Source organism: Aythya marila (assembly GCF_965140915.1).
Source record: "Aythya marila genome assembly, chromosome: 1".
NCBI lineage: Eukaryota > Metazoa > Chordata > Aves > Anseriformes > Anatidae > Aythya > Aythya marila.
This window is the reverse complement of record NC_139042.1, coordinates 56,353,571-56,378,016: the sequence shown is the minus strand read 5'-3', so window position 1 is coordinate 56,378,016 and position 24,446 is coordinate 56,353,571. Positions and strand designations below refer to the sequence as shown.

The 24,446-nt window shown below is 38.7% G+C and overlaps 1 protein-coding gene across 2 annotated transcripts in view; it reads left to right on the top strand.

Moving 5' to 3' along the window:
* Positions 1-23,956, top strand: part of NALCN (sodium leak channel, non-selective) — a gene marked incomplete at both ends in the record, with an annotated part of 220,901 nt that extends 196,945 nt beyond the window's left edge. For both annotated transcript variants that reach the window (XM_082751957.1, XM_082751956.1), the window contains 17 exons: positions 1,922-2,028; positions 3,931-4,051; positions 4,137-4,235; positions 7,153-7,246; positions 7,778-7,884; positions 8,290-8,364; positions 11,115-11,234; positions 12,342-12,410; positions 14,133-14,281; positions 14,977-15,070; positions 15,907-16,039; positions 16,554-16,669; positions 18,251-18,408; positions 19,098-19,248; positions 21,357-21,506; positions 22,177-22,294; positions 23,763-23,956. In XM_082751957.1, coding sequence (XP_082608083.1) covers positions 1,922-2,028; positions 3,931-4,051; positions 4,137-4,235; positions 7,153-7,246; positions 7,778-7,884; positions 8,290-8,364; positions 11,115-11,234; positions 12,342-12,410; positions 14,133-14,281; positions 14,977-15,070; positions 15,907-16,039; positions 16,554-16,669; positions 18,251-18,408; positions 19,098-19,248; positions 21,357-21,506; positions 22,177-22,294; positions 23,763-23,956 — 2,055 coding nt within the window. The remainder of the gene's footprint in view (positions 1-1,921; positions 2,029-3,930; positions 4,052-4,136; positions 4,236-7,152; positions 7,247-7,777; positions 7,885-8,289; positions 8,365-11,114; positions 11,235-12,341; positions 12,411-14,132; positions 14,282-14,976; positions 15,071-15,906; positions 16,040-16,553; positions 16,670-18,250; positions 18,409-19,097; positions 19,249-21,356; positions 21,507-22,176; positions 22,295-23,762) is intronic.
* Positions 23,957-24,446: the final 490 nt, after the last annotated feature.

Sequence of the window (24,446 nt, the reverse complement as noted above, 5' to 3'; positions counted from 1 at the left end):
TAAGAACTGCTTTCCTGTTTCAAAATAATAGTATGCTGTGCCATTTCTGCCTGCTGGGGAAAGCAAGTGGGGCAATCAGAGAAATCATATGAGAGATGGAGATCTTGGGCACTTTCTGTTTCAGAAGCAGGATGACAGAGGGAAACGTGATAAAGGAAGAAATGAATGAGGGTAAGGCTGTGTTTTCATGTCAAAAAGGAAAGTAAGTCCAGATATTGGGGACTGTCTGAAAAAGCTGTGGAATTCATTCCATGTTATTTGGAAAAGACTGTATGTCACATGGAATTAACCATGGAATATGGCACCTTTGCATTCCTAAATCAGTGGCTGAAAAATAGGTTAGGCTGCTGGATATCAAAAGTACCGGGAACGTTCTAGAGGTTCCATGAAGAAAGTTAGCTGTGTCAGAGTGACGCGCTGGGTGGACGAGGGAAAGGCTGTGGATGTGGTCTACCTTGACTTCAGCAAGGCTTTTGACACCGTCTCCCACAGCATTCTCCTCAAGAAACTGGCTGCTCTTGGCTTGGACTGGCGCACGCTTCGTTGGGTTAGAAACTGGCTGGATAGCCAGGCCCAAAGAGTCATGGTGAATGGAGCCAAGTCCAGTTGGAGGCCAGTCACTAGTGGCGTCCCCCAGGGCTCGGTGCTGGGGCCGGTCCTCTTTAATATCTTCATCGATGATCTGGACGAGGGCATCGAGTGCACCCTCAGTAAGTTTGCAGATGACACCAAGTTAGGTGCGTGTGTCGATCTGCTTGAGGGTAGGAAAGCTCTGCAGGAGGATCTGGATAGGCTGCACCGATGGGCTGAGGTCAACTGCATGAAGTTTAACAAGGCCAAGTGCCGGGTCCTGCACCTGGGGTGCAATAACCCCAAGCAGAGCTACAGGCTGGGAGAGGAATGGTTGGAAAGCTGCCAGGCAGAGAAGGACCTGGGAGTGATGGTGGATAGTCGGCTGAATATGAGCCAGCAGTGTGCTCAGGTGGCCAAGAAGGCCAACGGCATCCTGGCTTGTATCAGGAACAGCGTGACCAGCAGGGCTAGGGAGGTGATCGTCCCCCTGTACTCAGCTCTGGTGAGGCCGCACCTCGAGTACTGTGTTCAGTTTTGGGCCCCTCGCTACAAGAAGGACATCGAGGTGCTTGAGCGGGTGCAGAGAAGGGCGATGAAGCTGGTGAGGGGCCTGGAGAACAAGTCCTACGAGGAGCGGCTGAGGGAGCTGGGCTTGTTCAGCCTGGAGAAGAGGAGGCTCAGGGGTGACCTTATCGCTCTTTTTAGGTACCTCAAGGGAGGCTGTAGCGAGGTGGGGGTTGGTCTGTTCTCCCACGTGCCTGGTGACAGGACGAGGGGGAATGGGCTTAAGTTGAGCCAGGGGAGTTTTAGGTTAGATGTTAGGAAGAACTTCTTCACTGAAAGGGTTGTGAGGCATTGGAACAGGCTGCCCAGGGAAGTGGTGGAGTCACCATCCCTGGAAGTCTTCAAAAGACGCTTAGATGTAGAGCTTAGGGATATGGTTTAGTGGAGGGCTGTTAGCGTTAGGTTGGAGGTTGAACTCGATGACCTTGAGGTCTCTTCCAACCTAGAAAATTCTGTGATTCTGTGATTCTGTTTCTTACTTAATTTGGAGAAATATCATAATCACTTAAAGAACACAATGGTCTGTAGGAAAGAGGTGAAAGGCTAGATGGGCTTGCAAAATGAAGAGCGTTCTCAACCCTGGAAGGAAGAGAGTCTTTTGAATCCTTTCTAAGCTGCATTTTTCCTTTGGGTAAAGGTCCATGACTATTAATCCCAGGACGGTAAAAAAAACTGTCATTTCCATTTACACTGGTTCCCTGTGGTGGCAAATGTGCTGTTTATATTGGCATTATAACCTCTCACACAGGCCATTATTTAATCTCTGTGGTTTATTTTACTATAGGAAGATTGTCATGGCATCTTCAGAATAAATGTAAGTGTTTCCAAAAATCTCAATTTAAAGCTAAGACCTGGAGAGAAAAAGCCTGGATTTTGGGTGCCACGAGTCTGGTGAGTTGCTACATCTTGGCCTGTCTTTCTTCAAAATCTCAGCTATTGATGTAGAGTATGACTCAAATCTCATGGCATTATACTGCTAATGGAGGGTGTTTATTATAAGTAAAATGTCTAAGAATAATCTTACCATTATAGGTAATAAGGGTAAGAATTCTGGTATATTTAGTAATAAACAAGGCATGTGAAAGTTTTCCAGTCTTAGCCAGCTGTTCTATTCATAATGCAGAAAGAAAAGAAAAGAAAAAAAAAAGAAAAAAAAAGAAAAAAAAAGCATAGTTTGTGTATTCAGGAATTAGACATATTATTATTATTACAGTGGGAGTAATTGGCTTGAACCAGGATTGTCACTTCATTGTGCTTAGTGATGTTATGAAGACATTCTAGGAGCTATTCTTCATCACCAGAACATCAGAATAAATGGGAAAAGCTAGGAAGAAAAAGAAGTGGAAATCAATGTGCCACTAGAACCAGTGAACAAGTCATGCCTGAAACCAACCTTTCCCTTCTATGGCCCTCAGTTATGCCAGCTGCCAGCTGCTTCCTGTGTCCCATGTAGGGAATGTTTGGGGTCTATCTGGCATAACAGAGCAGTGATAATTCTTTAAGACCTAATATTATACTTGTGATTAATATTTTGATACAGTGCACTTAATATTTCCTAAGACCTGAACAGGCAAAAAACCTCTCTTTAATTGTTTATATTTTTAAGTTGATTGGCATTTTGCAAATTCAGCTTAACAGCCACAATTATTTTAATTGGCTATATATGTGGGTAAAGAAAGCACCAGCAATGGTATATTCAGAGCCATCCTACAGTAATGAAATAATATGCTGTGATTCAAACAGTCAGTGAAACTCTGACATCTGCAGAAGTCTTTGTTTCTGTATGCTTCAGACAAAATTCTTCCTCGAGTAAGCAAATTCAATCCACTTCAGCTTGATCCAGAAATAAGCAAAAACTGTCTTCATCAGCATAACTGTAAACTTTGAGGAATGTTTTGTTATTGTAGAAAAAGATTTTACCTCAAGGACATTCATGCCACCTGTTGGCCATGTCTGGCTAGATTTTCAAGAGCTGGATGACACATGAGGGCTACAAAAAGGGCAATAGTAAAGGCCACATAAAAACAAATATATATCAACATCTGGGAGCTCTCTTTTTCACTGACTGGTTAGATTTTCAGAAGCACCAAGTACTCAAAGATTCTTCTGGAATCCAACTATTTGCATTTATAAGTTTTTGAAAATTAATTCAGCTCCTTGGAGTATTCATCTGAGATTGCAGAGGCAGAGCAATGTGTTAACCTAGCCCATAGAGGGGACTTTTAATGTTCAGCTGGAAAAATCCTCTTGAATCACAAATGATAGACAAAGCCAGAGCATATGGTATGGGAATGCCAAGAAGATGTGATTTCCTTTTAGCATGTTTTGCTTTAGACCATCAGTTTGTGGTGATAATGAAATTATGAATAACATTTGCAAAACTATCTCATTGACTTAGAAGTCTGAATCATTTATGTGGCTTTGAGATTGATCTCCTTAAGGTAAATTTAGGAGAATCTGGCCAGTGGCATTAAATCCATTTTTCACAAATACTGTGTTTTGCTTTATTGACAAAAACACCAAGATGCAGCAACATGTTATAGATTAATTACTGTGAATCAGATTATATATAACAATATAAAACATACATAGGGATCAAGAAAAACAAAGTTATTCATATTTATTACTGCTGCTATTGTTTTATTATTTCTTGAGACAACTTTTCTTATATTTTTTGGTCTTTCACACCAACTTTGCAAGGTATTTAAATGTTAGACTATAAAGTATAAAGATAGCAAATAGAAAGAACAGCCTCATTTCAGGAGTTTACACCTATTTGTATACTCATTTCAGGGCAAATCCTCGGAATTTTAATTTTGATAATGTTGGGAATGCAATGCTGGCACTATTCGAAGTTCTTTCATTAAAAGGCTGGGTGGAAGTCAGAGATGTTATTATTCATCGCGTTGGGCCGGTAAGAAAAAGCATCAGAGTCTTTGAATTCTACAGCGAGTACTTTGATTTGTTTGGACAATTAATCATGTTTTTCTTCTATTCAGATCCATGGAATCTATATACATGTTTTTGTATTCCTTGGCTGCATGATTGGATTGACCCTTTTTGTTGGAGTTGTCATCGCTAATTTCAATGAAAACAAGGTACTGGTTGAGATGATTTATTTTGTATAGAACTAGCACTGCAATAAATATTGAATGTGATTTTACACATTCTACACTAGCTGGTGGTGTAAGACTGCCTTTAAGATGAACTTACTAGTCTTACATTCTACAAGCATGGCCTCAGACACACCTGATCTATATCAGCTACAAAACTCAAGCCTGGAATGATAGCAGTCCATCACATTCTCTTTCAAAGCTCTTTTAGTTTATTTATGATGCAGTCATATTGGCAGATGGAGACTGAACCTAAAGCACACTATATTTACAAATGCTCCAGAGTCTGCTCTTTTAGTTTGATGCAGGCATACATGCAGTAGCAGGTAAAAAGTCATGCTATGTTGTATGTTTTACAACTAGAGGGTCTCATTATAGCCCTGCAATTGTAGTATTTCAGATCCAGAGAAAGCTACATGGCTTTTTCCTGGCAGAGAGCAAAGTACACTGTAAAATTAATTGTCCATCACTCAACAAAAAGACAGAAAGTATTCTAGGAAAAAAAAATGTGATTTAAATGGCCTTTGTGGATTACCCTGAAAAGTAGAAAAAAACAGTCCCTTTTTCTCTGAGTCTCTAGTGGTGCTCCTGTGACACCAAGACATACTTAGTAATTTTTATTATCTTTCGGTTCACAATGCCCCAAAATAATGAGATGACTGTGCTACAGCTACGTAGAGTGATATTTTTATCACTCATGGTACTGGAGGGAAAGGATCATTGTGTCCTCTGGGGCTTGGGGATGCAAGACATCCTGGTGAGCTACAGCTGGAGACAGACTGGGTGCTGGCATTGCCCCTGCTATGGCCCTGGCCTGAACTCTGCAGCAAACACAACTGTCAGGTGTGCCCTTTGAGGAAACCACTTGACTCCTTCTGCAAGGGAGCTGAGCAACACGCTACCTTCTCTTCAGTGTGGGCAAGTACAGCATCATGAGCTGCAGTTAAGGAGTAGTAATGTACTAATTCTGTAGAATTTACTATGAGGAAAAACAAAAATTCAAATTTGAATTGAAAAGATTAATATGTTGATTATGCAGAAAGAAAAAAAAAAAAAAAAGCAGGATCAAGTAGAGTGAAAAAAATACAGGAACTGAAAAAAAAAAAAAAAGTGCAATAACACATAGAGAAGGATAGAAATTAGTCCAAAAAGAATAGAGCAAAGCAGTCCAGTGGGGACTGTTTGAGGTTAGTGAAAGGGAGTAACAGTGTGAAGTTAATTTTCATCTTCTTAAAACTAATTACTTGGCCAACTATTGTTTTTTTAAGTAGGTGCTGGCTTTAGAAAGTTCATAGCTGATACATGGTTAAAATAGTACCAGGAATTGTTGAGGAGGGTCAGAGCTGGACAATTGCTGAATAAACTATTTTATATGAGAAGCAACAATTTTCTGAAAGAAATAATACATTTTCAGATATGCCATAGTATTTCACAGGATGTCTAGGAGCTTCAGGCCTAGAGATGTTGGACTGGAAACTACCACAGGTGACTCAGGGCTGGGTCTCCAGCAATCCCAGCATTGCAGCCCAAAGCACCCCAAGCCCCCTCTGTTGCACAGCCCCCACGCATCGCTTGCCATGCCATGTGTCCAGTTGGCAGCAAAGATGCGTCTGACTCAAACACTGTCTAGCAGCTTTGAACTGAGGTCTGAATGCAAGCATACAGTAGAGCCACTCACAGACCCAGCTGTGCTTTGTGACCCTTTGTAACAATCCAGCTGGTGGAGTGACAGTTTTTGAGAAACAGATTGACTTGTCAACTCTGTTTATAAATTTTATAGAGTTTCACTTTTTTGCCACCTTTTGTCTTCTTTGTGGTGAAAGCTCACCAAGAACATAAAACGGACACACACACTTGTATGAAAGAGTTGCCTTTAAGCTTTTCTAAGCAGTACAGTTTGGGACCTGAAACAAATAACAGGTATCCTTGTATCTGTTGCTTTGTCTGCATCATGTTTGAAGGCACCTGCTCCCAGGGTGCCATTTGGGGATGCAGCTTCATAAAGAGATTATGTCTGCTACAGAGGGAGCTCTCCTGACCTTATTAGCAGCACAGCCGGCTGCGGTTCCAGCGCCTACACAGGCCAATGCCGAGGGAAGCCCAGACTTAGCGCGGCCTTGTACTACCTGGGCAGGTCGCCTCATGTCAGGGCGACGGGGCTCTGACATTTACCTTGAAAAGGTCTCGCTTGTGCCTGCAACTCCAGACTCTTTCCCTGAGATTTTACAGTTCTCTGAAGTGATGAGGACCCTATTTTGCTTTGAAGGTCATTCTGTATAATGTTGAATTCTGTTTAGGGTTTGCATATTTTTTCCTATGTTGCGAAAACACATTACCATCTACCACAACCTGTCCTGAAGGTGTGTGTATCTCCACCTCTTCTTGCTCTTCCTTTGTGGAGAGCTCCTGTAGATTCACAGTATACTGTGAATTTACTTTATTTCAATTATACCCCAGCAGAAGAGCTGTGGAGAGCTGCAGCAGACTCTTAGAAGGCTTACTACCTGAGAAACTATAGCAGCACTGACAAGCCACAGGATTTTTTGCAGCAAAGTCCAGACAAAATCGACCACTCTAAAACAGCTCTTCCTGGCAAGTGATGTTCAGTCAAATGGAAGACATCCTACAGTGCTTCACTGGCCACACTGGGCTGCTGCTACAAAGAGCAACAACTGTGCCTGCTGAGTTGAGTCCCAGAAACTCACGGCTAATGCATCCCGAAATCCTCTTGAGTACAGGCAGATACTTTGACTCCTTTACCCAAGCTGCGTGTTATTTAAGGAGAGTTGTGTATGTAACTTTATTTCAGACACCAAAGAGAATGTTGTTTTCATGTTTACAGCATTAAACGTTCTTGCTTTTATATGACAAAAGCTTTATACGCTTCTCTTTGTTTATTAAGGGGACAGCTTTACTGACTGTAGATCAGAGACGATGGGAAGATCTGAAAAGCAGACTGAAGATAGCACAACCTCTTCATCTCCCACCTCGTCCGGGTATCAAAGATATTTTGATTTTATTCATGTTGAGCCCTAGTGTTCGTAATTCCCCAGGAGTCCAAGATTCAAATTAAAATTGTAATCGTGAGGCCACTAGGAGGTTGTGCATAAGTTAATGTGGAAACAGGCTGCAACCACAGATCTCTGTGTAAGGCTATTAAAATCAACCCAAAAAAGGTTGCGCTTCGATGGTTTTAGGATAAGCCTTAATGAAAAAATGAATTTTTAAATGAAATATATTTGCAGTTGGCTGTTAATGATATGAATGGAATGTACTAACCTGACAGCAGTTGAATGATGCACTTGCCCTACAAGTACCAAAGCCTTCATGCAACACTGGTGTTCAGTATTTGAAATTATATGTTCAGAAGACCTATTTGATATGGGAAATTGTAGCAGAAAATTAGAAATGTATTTCAAAACTGGTCAAGGATTATGTTGCCACTAATGAACATGGAAAATATGTCAAGAAGTGGAGAGGGAAGAATACCACTGTGTATTTTAACTCTCCTCCTGTAACTCTTTCAGATAACGATGGCTTTAGAGCTAAGATGTATGATATAACTCAGCATCCATTTTTTAAGAGAACTATTGCTGTGCTTGTTCTGGCCCAGTCAGTGCTGTTATCAGTTAAGGTAATTGTGTTTCTTTTTAAGTGTTTTATTATAGTCATGTAGAATGTATTGCACATTTCCTAACACCAATTAACGATCAATTGAGCCATTACTGTGATGAATGTAGTGAAACATATGATTTCTAGATACAGAAATCTCAGTTGGCACAGATCGCTGTAGATTAATTGTAACTTGTGGTGCTGAATCAATTTCTGTTTTTTTTGTAGTCTGGTCAACTATTTTTACTTTCCAGCTCAGCTGTAAATCCATGAGAGAAGAATACACCCAATGCTGTTCCTATCTGAATATGTTTTAAAGTGAAATCTATTCATTAATAAATTCTTCTAAGAAAAGTTAAGGCAAGAATAGACATTTATTTCTGTTTAACATCAACTCTTCTATGAACAGATTTTGTTTGCATTTCAGTGGGATGCTGCAGATCCAGTGACTGTGCCTTTAGCAACAATGTCTGTTGTTTTCACCTTCATTTTTGTCCTTGAGGTAAAGTAATATACTTTATGTCTTCTCGAGATTAAGAATAGTATGTGTATATTTTGTTTTGGTTTTAGGAATGCTGTCTCATTCTTCCCTAGTTTTATTTCATAATATGTACATTTGGGATTCTCCATGTTGTTTGTCCTGAAACATGTATTATAAGAATAACTTTTCATTTATTATAGTCATAATGTTCTGGCACCTTGAGCTTGGGGGTTTTTATATATGTTCAGCTCTCATCACTTCAAGTTGTGTTTTTGGTGAACCCAGTGAACTCTTTTTTTTTTTACAGAACGTCTCAAATTAAATTCACTCTACAACACAATGCCTGTCTGTCACAGGAGTTCTGCTTGATCCATTTATATTTTGCCTAAACCTTCAAGACAGAGGACATTAATCCCCACTGTTGTGTAGCTGTAACATCCTCAAACCTCTCACAGTTGTTATTGTTTTTCCTTTTAAATTATTAATAATATTATTTTATTTTAATACCTTTCAATAAGCTATGTCAAATTCCAATGTTGGCTATCTTTTGTTGTATAGATCTGGATCCTAATATGGTAACTGTTCTGTATCTATGACAAAATTGTCATCAGAATCAACTGAGCAAGTTGCAGTTAGCCTGCTTTCATAAGACTGGAATCTAAGGACCTAAATATATTTTAAAATGCAATTATAAACTGTAAAATGTATTTTTTAATTATTTTTATATATAAGGATATCCATAGCATAGCAAAGCACACATTTATGAGGTTAAAGAAGGTGCTTCCTCTGTTAATACAGAATTATTTTATAAGTTTGTTGTTGAGTATCTTTCTTTTCAGTCCCTTCTGAATATCTGATACTGACCACTATCATAAACAGGACAGTGGACTAGATTTCCCACCACTCTAATCCAATATGACAGTTCCTATGTTCCAGTGATAGGTTTTGCCAGCAGTGATGAATAAACAATGAAGTAAATACCTTGTAGCAGCTGTAGATAGAGTATGTCCATGTTGTTGCTTCTTTTTTCTCTGCCCAGGAGAAATCAATATCTCCTGAGAGACTGAGCAAACACAGAAAAGTTTGATTTTTATCATATATAGACAGGTTTTAACTTACCTAGTAACTATGTCTTCATAAATACTTTTCCTCTCACAGTGCCAGGGGAAACAAATGCACTTCTAGAATTTCAAAGGAACTTTTTCAGAGCCAGGAAAAAAATGTTGGCTGTCTCAACAGGCAAGCTATCACATTACAAGTGCACTCAATTTATGAAGATAGGAAGCAGCTTCCTGCCCAGGATCTTCCCTAATGCATCAGGATGATGTTTCAGACTCTGCTATGTATGTTGTCTGCTACCACTAGCAGATATGGTGCTTGAGGAAGGCCAAGCCTTTCTATCTTGTTTATGGCCCTGTGTCCAGTTTAATGAGTCCTGGTTCTGTCCTAAACCTCTAATGCTCACATCCTTATATGCGGTGTAGAAGAACAGGAAGAACTCAGAGATCTCACTTTTGTTGCAACACTGATGACCACAGAATAAAGCAGGATGTGATTTTTTATTTGCAGGGAGTAATATTCAGTTCAAGACTATAGACACCCCAACTTAGCTATTTAAATTATATAAATGAGGTAGGTGTTCAATTTGTTGCTGTAATCAGGAGAGATGTAATATGGGATTCAGTTGCCTAAATAACTGAAGGCATCAAGAGCTATTATGGATAGCCTAGCTGATCTCCCCTTGCCTCCAGAAGCTGCTACAGGAGGGCAAGGTTGTTTGCAGGTCATGTGTTATCCCTGACAGCCCCATGCAGCTCTCTCTGATATTCTAGGGCATCTAAATTGACTGGATAGAGGTGAGGCAAGACACCCTTGGGTACCTCAAATGCTAATTAGAGAGTCAGAGGCTATATTCTTTATATGGGCTTCAGAAAATATACATTAGAAAACTAACCAAAGAAACAGATTTTTGCTACAAACTAGTGTCCCTTTATATGTAGTTTAGTTTTCAGAAATTTCAAGAATACTGCTAAAAGGCAATGTTGCAAGCTGGGATGGAAAAAAAAAAAATCACGTAATGAATGCCTGGCAATTATTCCCTTTATATAGTAACACTTCAATTGCTTTGAGATTTGATGTGAATTGTGTATGACAAACTCTCTGGTGTCCCTTCTGCATGCATCACCCTACTTCAATATCTGTTACTTGTTGTGAGTTTCCTACCAGTATCTCTTCTTAAGCTTCCTGTCTGCACTTCTGTTACCTATATTGGAAATGTCAAGCACTTTCGCTGCAGTTTTTACCAGGAACATTTTGAAATGTACTGCCTTTACTGTTGTTAGCTTTCTTCTCTTATACACTGCTGAGTACAGATGGTGCTGAGTACAGACAATTCTTCAAAGAAATGAATATTTGCAATATGGGAATGCTTTTTAATTAATTTGAAATACAGGATCTACAGAACACAACTGTGTTCTTGAATTCAAATATGATTATGTGATTTTAGCCTACTTGTTTAGACAGCTATATAGCATATTACTACCTCCTGTAGCTACATATTATCAGCATAATCATTTTTAACTTCATAACTTAACTATATGAAATCTTAAAACCACATTTAATTCAGTAATCTATACATTAATTATTCAGTCTGACATGGTCACCTGCACTCCTTTGGTATTCCATCAACCATTTTAGAGAATGGAAGAGGTTTCTATAGTAAGAAATAGTAATTTCTTCAGTACAACTGAAAACTTGTTTTTTATGTATAGGTCACAATGAAGATTATTGCCATGTCACCTTCTGGCTTCTGGCAAAGCAGAAGAAATCGGTATGATCTCTTGGTGACATCTCTTGGAGTTATATGGGTGATACTTCACTTTGCCTTGCTGGTAAGATTTACAAAATGCAGTTCCAGTGCTTAAGCTTAATTTTATCTGTTAAGCACCAGCAGTAGGATCACTACTGTGCTACATCCAGATAAGCCCTTGGTAGTTTAACAAGTAAAAGGCTGAAATATGGATGAAACAAATTAAGCTTGTTGCTAAGAAGGAATCCTTCTCTTGGGCAATGATGAAGTAAGACAATTGTCTGACTGGTATGAGGTAGTGTCTGTAAATATGGTAGAAAATTGAAGTCTTTAGGAGGAATGTAAATGAGGAGGGGAAGGAACCTGAAAAGGAGGAAGGAACCTGGAAAGACTGAGAGCTCTTGTCAGCAGGAGTCTCATGAGGAGCGAGGAAGTAGACCATGCACAGAATCCAGATAGGAGTAAAGAAGGCATAGGTTCAAAACTGCTGAACGGTACAATCTGTCCCAAACCCAGCAGTGTTTCTGGCCCACTGATGTTGGTTAAGAGGCTGTGTTTAATCCAAGAAAGTAGAATAAATCATTCATGGAAGAGAGAGGAAGAAAACAGCTTTCCCTCTATCTCATCTTTTTTTCTTTTTCTTTTTTTTTAAAGTTGGCTACAGCCCTAGTTCCCTTATATATGAGGGAAGGAGGAGGGATTGTTGATGCTTGTCATTAATCACCAGCTGTGGAAGTCACCACCATATAACGGCTGGGGCTTCACTTGTTTGCCCTAAGCTCTGTTTTGAGGAAAACCTGTTTAGTGTGGCTAGTCCTTTTGCTCTGACATCCTCAGTTTGCTCCCTGCTGCAGAGTAGTTTGAAAGGCCTGAGCAGTTTCTTTAAACAAGCAGCCGCCTAGACAAGTAGACCAGGGGAGCTGGACATAATTACTGCCCAGCTAATAGGAGGACTGAAAGCATTTTTGTTTTATGTGTGGGGAGGCTGGGTTAGTGTTTTTGAAGAGGTAGAGCATCTTCTGTTATTTTCTTACTGTTCCATCATTCTTATTGGAATATTGGTGCTCCTAGTTCATGGTTTCTCTTATTTTATATGGTGACTTCATTATTAAAAGACAGATTACCCTTATCTTTCTGTGAGATCACTGGGGGAACGTGCTGTATTCAGTCTTTCATCTTTCTGTTCCAGAATGCATACACATACATGATGGGGGCATGCGTAATTGTCTTCAGGTTTTTCTCAATTTGTGGGAAGCATGTAAGTATAAATTAGCTACTACAGCCATTGCAGTGCTCATGTGTAGCCTAAAGGAGTAGTTGCTATGTGTCTCTAGTGCACATTCTATAGGGATCAATATTATATGCCAACAAAGGAGACTTCCAGCAGCAGTCTCCAATTTTACATGCCGTCTTATAAAAGTCAGAGTTTTAGGTATTGCATAATAACAATATATTATAATTACTGGAAAAGCTGCACTTTCTTAAAAAAAATAAAAGTTCTACATTTTAAAATGTTCTTTAAAGCTCTGAACATATACTGTGCTACTCTCAGTCTTTTTCATTTCAGTATGGTGTGATGTGCATGCCAGGTATTTTATTTAACTAGTGGAGTGGTGGAAGACCCACTCGTCTTGTTATGATTGTGTTCTGCCGTAGAAATTTCTTCCTCTAGAATGTAGGTCTGTGTCTGTGTCTTTAGCACTGTATGTCTTACCACAGTAAAGGATTTATATTCAATTTGAAAAAAAAAAAATGTGCCAAGATATTCTTCTGGAGGCACTGGGATGGCTACAAAGCAAGTCATTTCTAAAGTTTACATTTCTTTCGTGCTTGTATTTACTCTGATGTAATTGACAGTAGACTAGCAGAATAAGCATAGACAGAGAACAAACACATTTGTTTAACAAGTGGTGACACTGCATTCTCTTGCTGTAGAACTTAGATTATCCAAACATTTTCTGTGAAGTCTGTTATATTAAAGTAAATGCATTAAAAAGTAAAGATTGCTGCAGTGGGTCACCAGGGTTAAGAACAGTGAGCCAGAAAGTTTGTTGAGTAAAGATAAAAACTTTTCCTTCAATCAAACTACACAGAGCCTGTAGAGCCTTGGAAGTCAAATGAAATATCCTTCCTTCTTCTAATGCAGCCAGACCATGTAATTGCCTTCAAAGCTTTCTGATTGATTCTGAAGTTTTTTCAAAGCTTTAACATAATCATTTGTGCTTTTGTGTTAGGAGCTGCATCAGTCTCATTAATTTATCTGCTGTGATACAATGCAATACCTAACAGTCAGTATGATTTACCAGTTTGGCATGATTCTATAGAAAACCACTATCTCAGTCCCATTAAAGACAATTTTATATAGCATCCAAAGTGTTTAAGGGTGTTAGGGCAATCTAGAGTAATAAATGTGCAATATGGCTGCATGGGAAAATAATGTCTATTATCTAGACCCATTGCATATGTAATTTCCAGAATTATGGTCTCTTCTTAAGCTCTTTGGCCAACTTGCATGAGAAATTAACTAGTTAATCAATCTGTGCTGATCTTAAGGAAATCCCCTTCTCTGTACATTAGCCCATTTCTTCAGATAAGCCCAAAGTAGTTTACTGTACCACCATTTGTACAATGCTAATTTTGGTACTCCTGGCTGATCCTAGAATATTACAGTAAAGCATATGTGGTAGTGTTGCTATATCATCCTATATGGTATTACCTTATACATACTGCTTGAGGACCAACATTTTGACATTGTTAGGTGGATGTGGTGATATCTTCAACGAGCAAAAGGCATACTGAATTTCAAAGGAAGACACAAAACGTTCAGTTCCAATCAGATTCATAATGTACCATTTCACTGGGTTCTTCCATTAACTTATGTGTGTAAAGAATTTGTTGTCAAAATGGCAACTGCAATAGCTCTCACTTTTATCTCTGCTTTCCTGAATGACATGATGGATTGCTTTTTCTGTCCTTCCAGGTGACACTGAAAATGCTACTCCTGACTGTAGTTGTCAGCATGTACAAGAGTTTCTTCATCATAGTGGGAATGTTCTTACTGCTCCTTTGTTACGCTTTTGCTGGAGTGGTTTTATTTGGTACAGTGAAATACGGAGAGAACATTAATAGGTACAGTATGTACTATCTCATGGGGATGTTCCTTAAAAAGCACCCCCAAAAAATCACATTCTGTTAGAAGCTTATCCCTGGTAAAAAACAGACATGTCCCCCGGTCTAGCTGAAGCACTCCGAACAGGATTTCTGATAGGAAGCACTGAGCCATCTTTCCGATCCTTGTGCGTTGGACCAAATGACACCCAGTCCAGCCCAGAGCAGACTGAGATCTGCTCTTCATTATACCAGCTGGAATGCACTTCAGAGCAGCAAAGCACTAGCCACAAGCTGCAGAAACACAGTGTGCTTACTACATACTCTTGGCGTTATGCAGCAACAGGATCTATATACCAGATTGATACAGAGGGAACAATTCTGTCAACTTAGCATTAGCAGATTTCCCAATCAATATCGTCATCAGACTTCAAGAAGAGAACAGAGAGAGGAGAAAGGAACTGGCCTTGAGTCTACTTTTGCTCTTTAAAAGAATGAGCCTGAATATACAAACCTGTGCCTGAGCTAAATTTTAGTTGTTGTATCTTAAGTCACAGAATAAATAATTTAATGAACTCACTCAGATAATACTGTAACTAATTTCAGTTCAAAATAGTAGAACAGTAGAAAATGGAAATGGTTTTCCTTTTTTTTTCTTGCCATAATTTAGTTCTGGGACATAAAATGATCTCTCTCTCTCTTTTTGTTTAAAACAGACATGCAAATTTTTCATCAGCTGGCAAGGCTATTACTGTACTCTTCAGAATAGTTACTGGAGAAGACTGGAACAAAATTATGCATGACTGCATGGTAAATACACTAACAGAGATAAAGTAGGCAAGGAATGGGAAACATTCTTGCATCTCACTGTGTTTCCAGTACCTTAGGTGGTACAAAGAGTGATGTGCTTGCTTTTAGCTCTTCAAGAGACCTAGTTTGGTAAACCTCAGAATATGACATAAAAATTGCAGTTTCAATCACAGACTCATAATGTAATATTTCATGGGGCCAACCTATTAAATGGTTTTAAAATAAAAATGTGTTTTCAGATTTGGAAGCATGGTAAAACACTTTTCCACTGTTATTTCTCCTTTGATTGTGGCAAGGGGACTTTCAAATAAACTTTGTCTTTAATGCCTGTGCTGTGGTTCGTTCCAAGTGAATGCTGGTCTTAACGACCTCAGAATTTGTTCTTGAATCATTTTACATGGCGTAAATAAATTTCTGCCCGTGGTTTCTGTTGCAATGAAAATCAAATTTTTCACTTCCTTCTTAAAATTAATGCACAAGGAAGCTTTTTGAAAGCCATGTTTCAGAACACCAATTTGTTCCTTTCCAATGGTATAACTGCAGAGTGCCTTGCATGTGTTAGTGAGATCCATGCCTATTTTTTTTTTAATCATGCCTCTTTCTTTTTCTGATCTCTGACCACTAAAGAAACCAGAAAAAAATGCCCACAAGAGTCAATGAAAAAGATCTTTCCTTCTTTTCTATAAAGGGAAATGTCCCCCACATCTTATGTTCAGCATTATTCCTTAATTATGAAGCTTTAAAAAAATGATAGTCATAAGCCATAATATGGATTACAGATAAATTAATGATTGTCTTTTTAAGAATAACTGACTTTGTTTTCCATTGTTTTAAAGGTTCAGCCTCCATTTTGTACACCAGATAATAGCACCTACTGGAAAACAGACTGTGGAAATTATGCTGGTGCTCTTATGTATTTCTGTTCATTTTATGTCATCATTGCATACATCATGCTAAATTTGCTTGTTGGTAAGTGAAATTATGAAATAACAAAACAGTCCATCTTGGCATGTAGTGTATTAATTAGACTTTATTCTGTTGTGCTGTTCCGGTATGAAGTTACTTTGTACCTTCACTTTTACCTTATATACATGTCATGCTTTTGATACTTCTCTAGTGTGGTGTATGCTAAAACATAGGAAGTTTGGGAACACACGCTTTTTGAACAGAGATGGGTTGTATTCATAGTGTGTAATTATATATGTATTATGTTCTGACCTTCCCTATCCTCCAGTTAACATTTTCCAATACTATGGGAATTCTCCTAATTGATTTTAGAAAATGTTTGATTAGGCATCTCTCTAGCATTTAAGCACAGCTTTTTAAAAGAAAGCACAATGAATATTTATGCAGCAGCCCATAGGCTGTGAAGCTTGCACAGCAGAATTCACATTCTGTTGAAATTCATTGTTGCTTATATTTCATCAGTTAGAATGTTACTACAGGCTTTCTTTACAGTGTATTTTGGTTTTGTGTTTTTTAGCTATCATTGTGGAGAATTTCTCATTGTTTTATTCAACTGAAGAAGACCAACTTTTAAGTTATAATGATCTTAGGCATTTTCAAATTATTTGGAACATGGTTGATGACAAGAGAGAGGTAAGAAACTTGAACATGAGCACTGAAATCCAGTAAGTCCACATTTTTCATTGAAAAATCATATGGGAAAAAAGTGTGCTGACAAAGCTCACTGAATAATTACTTTCCAGGTTTTGAAAGCTCAGTAAACATGATCTAACATTGTTCATGATCCATCAAATACTAACCTGTAGTCTTTACCACTGTGAAGTACTTACAACAGCAGTTTTAAAAACAGACGTAAATATTCATAGTATCAACACAGTCGCATTCGTACTCCCAGCTCCACAACAGCTGTGGTTTTTTTTTTCAGTCTGCAGACCCACAACCATTTATGTGTCTGATATTCAGAAGAGCTTTGCTGAGATTTTGGCACTGTCTCCAATAAGGTCTTCATAGTGAAGCAAATGAAGTATGGGCTGGATGAGCAAACATCAAGATGGATTGAAAAGTAGCTGAATAGCCAGGCCCAGAGGGTGCTGATCAGGGGCACAAAGCCCAGTGGGAGGCCAGTAACAGTCTGGATAATGGGGCAGAGTGCACTCTCAGCAAGTTTGTAGATGACACAAAACTCAGCACCAGAGGGTCATGCTGCCATCCAGAGGAACATGGGCAGCCTGGAGAAATGGGCTGAGATGAACCTCATGAAATTCAACAAAGGGAGGTAAAGAGTTGTGCACCTGGGGAGGAACAACCCCAGGCACCAGAACATGCTGGGGTGACCCAGCTGGAAAGCAGCTTTGCAGGAAAGAATGTGGGATTGCTTTTGGACACCAAGGTGGACATGAGTCAGCAATGTGCTCTAGCAGCTTACAAGGCTAATGGTATCCTAGGCTACCTTGAGAGTGTTGCCAGCAGGTCAAAGGAGGTGATCCTTTCCTTGTTTTCAACATTGGAGAGGCCATACCTGGAGTACTGATGTGGTGGTTTTACCCAGCTGGGTTGTTCCTCCCCAGTGTCATCACTAAGTTATGAATATACGGTGACAGAAGTTGGTTGTCTGCAGGTGGCAGGTGGCTGTGATGGTGTTGGAAGCTGCAGTCCATTCTGATGGAGGTGGAGAGTTGTGCATCTGTCATGCCCAGAACTGACAGTATCTCTCTGTGATGTGGAACAGCAATACAACAACAGCAAAAATACTTCCAGTTAGGCTAGGTTGAATCTTAGAGCAGAAGACCTATGAAAAGACAGTGAACTACAAACATTATCCTGTCCAAAAATTCACACAGAAAGGGAGAGTTTTACAGCTAGATATAGGCCAGGCTGTGAATGTTTAAACTGTAATTTAATTTCAGTTTTTCAAAGGCAGCTTTTTGGGTGTTATAACTCATTTCAGATTAATGCAAATGGGGAAACTAAATCCCCAAAGCAATTTCTGAAAATTTCTGACAAAATGAACAGCACAGAATCTCATTATGTATCAGTCAAATAACAGCAAAGTTCCATGAACTACAAGTGATGTGCTTGTGCTGAAGAGCTGGCTGCAAGGTTTGACATGGAATCTTTGGAGAAATAGTATTTCTCTCACTGATCAAGTTGAATGCCTGAGTTGGTTGTTAGATCACTGTAATAATATACCAGCTATTATGCAATTTTACCCAGGGAGTAATTCCTACCTTCCGAGTTAAATTTCTGCTGAGGCTTCTGCGTGGCAGGCTGGAGGTGGATCTTGACAAGGACAAGCTGTTGTTCAAGCACATGTGCTACGAAATGGAACGGCTGCATAATGGTGGTGATGTCACTTTCCATGATGTGCTGAGGTACTATGAGATTTTCTCTAAATTTGTAGAAATCATATAATGTCCTGTATTTCTTGCTAGGCTAAAAGGTATTCATTAATCTTGGGAAAAGGGAAGATCAATAGCCACAGAGGCACTGCCATTTAAAATGTAATACAAAAATTGGATTTCCCTTTTTTCCTGAAAAAAAATATTTATGATGGAAAACATGGGTCTTAGGGAATCAGCTGTAAGTGATTTTAACATTTTTGTCTGAGACAAATTGTCTTAACCCACAGTCCTATATTGACCTTGAATCCCAAGAAATGCAAAGTTGTTCTAACACATGAAGTACTCAGACAGTGTATCTGACTAGAAATAAAATAGAAATGAGAACATTACAGAATCACAGAATTATCTAAATGTAAAAAATTATCAAAAAAAAAGAAAAAAAGAAAAAACCACCAAAACTACAAATGTTCTAGTTGCTTACAGTTCAGTGAAACACCTTTGTTGGATTGTTAATACAGCTGCTAGGCTCTTCATTTGTTTCAAGCACCAAAAGTCTCTTCTAGAATCATCTTAGCATTTTTTAGCTTCAGATATGAATTCAGTGCATGTGCCAAAATTGCATTTGTGGTTTGTTTTTCATTAATTATGAGTTTTGATTTTCTAAATTCAATTAGCTGTACATCAGCATTTAAAAAAGACAATATGTATGTTTCTTCCAGCATGCTTTCATATAGGTCTGTGGATATCAGAAAAAGTCTTCAATTGGAAGAGCTGCTTGCTAGGGAGCAACTGGAATATACCATAGAAGAGGAGGTAGCCAAACAGACCATACGCATGTGGCTGAAGAAGTGCTTAAAGCGAATTAGAGCAGTAAGTCAAGCTAAAACAGATTCTAAATGGCTGCAGTAAATTGCAACAAAGCTGGAATTTGCTGTCACAATGCTTAATTTATTCTGGAGACACAATAATATTTATATGAAAAAGAATGTAGCAGTTGCTAACTCAGCAAAAAAAAAAGTCAACAGATCAATTCAAAGCATTATAAAAATAATCATCTTTTGAAAGCAAAAAGCTATCTTCCTGACAAAAATATATCTGTCTTTTCAATACATCAGGAAGATGTATGTGCAAAGACCAAAGTCAAAGGAATAAAGGAAAAACAATGTAATTTGATGAAAACTCTTCAGCCTAGTCCTGCCTCTAAATACAATTGTGTTATTTCCTTGCCTCTGTTGACACAAGATACCACTAACAGCTACCAGCATATGACTCTTCAAATGGAATCAGTATCAAGATTCATAATTGGAATAAGTTTTGAGATTAATTGTGTGCAAATGAGCAATGTGTACATGCAAACCAGGTCTACAAACCATGGCCCACAGTAGCCATGTCTATGCCAGTAGATAACTAGGGCCAGGTCACTGGCCCAGGACTGGCAAGGGATCACCCATACTCACGTTCCTTGGCCCGGTTTTGGTCCATGCAAGTTCCTGCTCTCACAGACTGCTGCCTTCCAGATCACTGCTACAGGAGGCACAGTTCAGGGCAAGTAGAGTGGGGACTGTTCCCAGTCAGCAGTGAATTTGAAGCTTTCTTGTAGAGGAGGTCAGCCAGATCATGCAAGGCCTGCCGCTTGGCTTCAGCACTGCAGGAAATCTCAGTCTGTTTAATTCACTAGCACAGATACAGCCAGTGCTTCTGTATTCTCTTTACACAGTGCTGCTGATTGTCAGAAACATTTTTGCCTTTGCTCAGCATAACTTCAGTATTTGCTGATCAAACTTTGTCTTGGAAGAAATTTGTATTAAATATTTTCAGGAAATTTGAATTGGCCTTTGCAATTATTCTCCTCTTTTCTTCAAAAAACAAATCATCCTTTATATAAAAAGTTTTATCCTGGCTATCTTAATGAGTGATTTTTCAGTGGCTGTAAGGCTGAGTCCAGGTTTTGTTATTTTTTATTTTTAAAAAGGCTTATTTCTTGTGTGGAGGTTTTCTATAAACATCTGTGATCATGGGATCTCGCCTTTCCTGTTTGCAAATTTATAAAAAGTATAACTGGGCGATATGAATGTAATGCAGATTCAAGCTGAAACATGAGCGTTCAAGGCATATTCAGATAAATAGTTTCATTTTGGTTCCATCTCCGTAATAGCAATGACAGTAAATTTAATCTCAGCTCTCAGTTCTGGGTTTGTTCAACTCAGATGTTCATTTCATTATGATATTGAATTACACTATGTTAAATATGCTGTTCATTTCATTCTCTTAATACAGTTCAGATCATTTCACATTATATGAACCCTTTATAAACTGAATATAATTATGGAAGTTAAGATGTATTTTCAAATTCTCTTGTTAGTCTTTAAAGAGGGAGCTTGTGAAAACTACCCAGGCAAGTGAAACCCTTCCTAAGGGCTGTTTATTTTAATTTAAAAGCAAATTAGATTGTATGATTATAATAGTAGTGGTTTTGTTTTTCTATTTGTACTGTAATTCTATACTCAGTCCCAAGGTTTCCTCTACTGTTTTATTCATTGTTTTTGGAAGTCTGTTCCAAAGTCCATGAAAACAATCAGATTTTTTTCATTGCATTCATGTAAATCTTATGGTATCTCTAGCAATTTCCTTGTTTCTTCTTTTGCAGAGAAGTTAGCATATGAATTAAAAACTTTGTGTATTTTTAACCTCTAGGTTTTTATGAGCAATTTGTCTTCCACTTAATGTAGTTTATAAGTCCTAGCCTTCAGTTTATACATAAAGGCTAGATGTGCTGGTAGTCACTTTATTTAAATAATGGCCATCTGATACATGTGGCTTTATTGATGCACCTGGAATCCACATTTGGCACTCACTATTTGGTTAAATATTTAAAAGTTCATGGGTTTATTTTTGTTTTGTTTTGTTTTTAAATAATCAAACACTGAGATACACCAATGAGATACACATTATTTTCATCACATATTGTACCTTGATAGAAACAACAGCAGTCGTGCAGCATTATCCATAGTCTACGAGAGAGTCAACAGCAGGAGTTGAGCCGATTTCTGAATCCTCCCAGCATTGAGACAACACAGCCAAGCGAAGATATGAATGCTATTAATCAAGATAACAGCGCGCAGCCAGAGGTATGTTAACTGGGAGACTATCAGCACTCAGAGCAAATTAAAAAATAAAATAAAATTCAGTGTTTCATATTTGTTCTTTTAAATATCATTTTCCCTGGAAAAGTTGAAAGCAATATTTTATTTTGCTTTTCTCTTTGCCTTTAGATGTAAAGACAAGATGACCTATGGCAGGAATACCCCAGTTTATTTAGCTGCCTTGCTAACACTATGTAGGGTGAACTCAGCTGTATGACACTCAGCACCAACTTCCAGCACTAGCATGAGCTGTGTACAGGCTCAGGGACATGAAGTTTACCTTTCCAGAATTCTCAAGTTGTTTTCACACTGGGAGTGATAGCACTGGGCATGCTGGGTCCTGTGAGTAGGATTCCTGGGCTTTTCCAGAGTAGGAAATGAAGAAGGTACTCTAGTGTAGAAGGCTGAGAACAATTTTGTACCCTTCAATGCAACTGCATAATTGAATTGAGCCCAAACGGTCTTTATTTTCATATCAGTTGTGGAGTTTTGGGGCAGTAAAGAATAGAAACTATATTGCCTTAACAAATGGCAATATATTTTGTTTGGATTTGTGTACAAACTTGGAAGTAGACTAGAAAGGTTAGATAGCCTTTCTTGGGATTATCCCCATGTGATGCAGAACTTTAACTGAGGTTCTTGTTTCTCTGTTCAGACAAGTAGCCAGCAGCAGCTCCTTAGCCCAACGCTTTCTGACAGAGGTGGCTATCGACAAGACTCTGCAGATGCTGGGAAACCTCAGCGGAAATTTGGACAATGGCGTTTGCCATCAGGTAAGTGAAAAAAGTGTTTCAGTAGAGTTTCCATGTGCCTGCTGTACAGTAATAAGACCATAAAAAAGTATAAAGCATTACACTAACATAGAGCAAACACCAGGGAGAGGCTTCATAATTCACAGTTCTACCTCCTGTCTGTAGCTTGCATTCACATCAGACTTTTTCAACCCTCATCTGTGCTGAAATACAGCAATCTCTCCCCTTTCTGCCAATTCTGAAAGTTTGGAAGATGGTACATTAAAGGAGGCTGTAGTGAGATGGGGATTAGTCTATTCTCCCGCATGCCTGGTTACAGGACGTGGGGGAACAGGCTAAAGTTGCACCAGGGGAGGTTTAGGTTGGATATTAGGAAAAATTTCTTTACCGAAAGGGTTGTTAGGCATTGGAATAGGCTGCCCAGGGAAGTGGTTGAATCACCATCCCTGGAGGTCTTTAAAAGACGTTTTGATGTAGAGCTTAGTGATATGGTTTAGTGGAGGACTGTTAGTGTTAGGTCAGAGGTTGGACTAGGTGGTCTTGGAGGTCTCTTCCAACCTAGATGATTCTGTCCACTTCAGAGGTAACTATGTTGTGTATGTAGTGTATAAGGTGCCACGTATAAAGTCAGAGAGGTGATCATGCACTGAATACCATTAACCCTACTTTAGTGACCAGAGTACTTGTCCAAGAAATGGAATAGCTTACTAGAGAGCTTTCAGTCCACATTTTCCGTTTAAGTGTCACTGAGAAAAACAGAGAGGAACAGTAAAATAGGGAACATGCTAAGGAGGGATCATTGGGCTATAGCCAGCTGGATACATTTTCCAAATAAGAATGAGGAGTTCAGGGTTCCCTTTCTTAGCACTGCTCTTGACCACATGAATACTGACAGTTCGATGCTGCACAGCAAATGAGGGACACCCCCATGCACAGTAAAGTCTGGCATGTGGTAAGTACTCTGTTCCCAGTCCAACAAAGATTGTGAATAACATCATTAATATCAATTGTGGTTTTCATATACTTACATTTGTTTTACTGCTTTCTAAAAGCCATGCCAGCACCTTGCACTGGTTTCTACTCCAAGGCTGTTGTCAAGTATCGCTTTCTAGGCATAGAAATGCTCTTTTCCTCCATTTTTCTGGTTGAAGTGGTAACACTTTCACCATTTTTCCAGTACATCAGCTCAAGTAAGTACTACCTAAATCATTTAGTTTACAATCAGCCAGGTAAGAAGAGACCTATTGCTTCAGCTATCCCAGCAAAAGGAAATCAGGCATTGCTTAGTTAAACTGCTCTACCAGCAGATGAGTGGGAGTAGGGGGAGCAGCTGGAGCTGAAAAAATCATTGGGATAGAGTCTTTCTGTTTCTGCACTAAACCACTTCAAAGCTACCCCAGTCCAGCTAGTTCTGTACACCTGAATTCTAAGCAGAAATGTTCAAGAAGCAAATGTACTCTAATACAGAGCCTTCTGTTTACTTTCATAGCCCCCAAACCAATAAGCCATTCCGTGTCTTCAGTAAACCTTCGCTTTGGTGGACGTTCAACTATGAAATCTGTTGTATGCAAAATGAATCCCATGTCTGATGCGGCATCTTGTGGATCAGAAGTCAAGAAGTGGTGGACAAGACAATTAACTGTGGAGAGCGATGAAAGTGGAGAGGACCTACTTGATATCTGAGAAAGACTTATGTAAGATATACAACAACCACTTCAAACACAATCTAATTTTCTATGTTTAGAATTGAACACACTGTAAGTGATGTATGATTTATTTAAAATCAGTGTCATAAAATCTTTCAATTGCTTATCCTTCTGCCATATGAAACATAGCACATACTTACATGTTAGAGTTCACTTCTATAGGTATTAACTGTACTTTAAGAAACCTGTATACAATAGCACTACTAATAAAGCCAGAGAGACTGTATTGCCTTTACAGAGCTTTGAAAAATTTCATGTTCTGCAAGTACATAATGGAAATGCATTTTGATATACGCATCTGTGTTTTTCTTCAACCTATACTGTACTTTAAAATTGCAACACTTTACAATACAAAGGTAATATATTTCTTCTTCTTGTGTTTTCCTTCAGCTTATTTATTAAGATTTCTTTAGAAAGATTTTATTATTCACAAATGACCTGAAGAGGTCAGCACTGACTTCATGTTA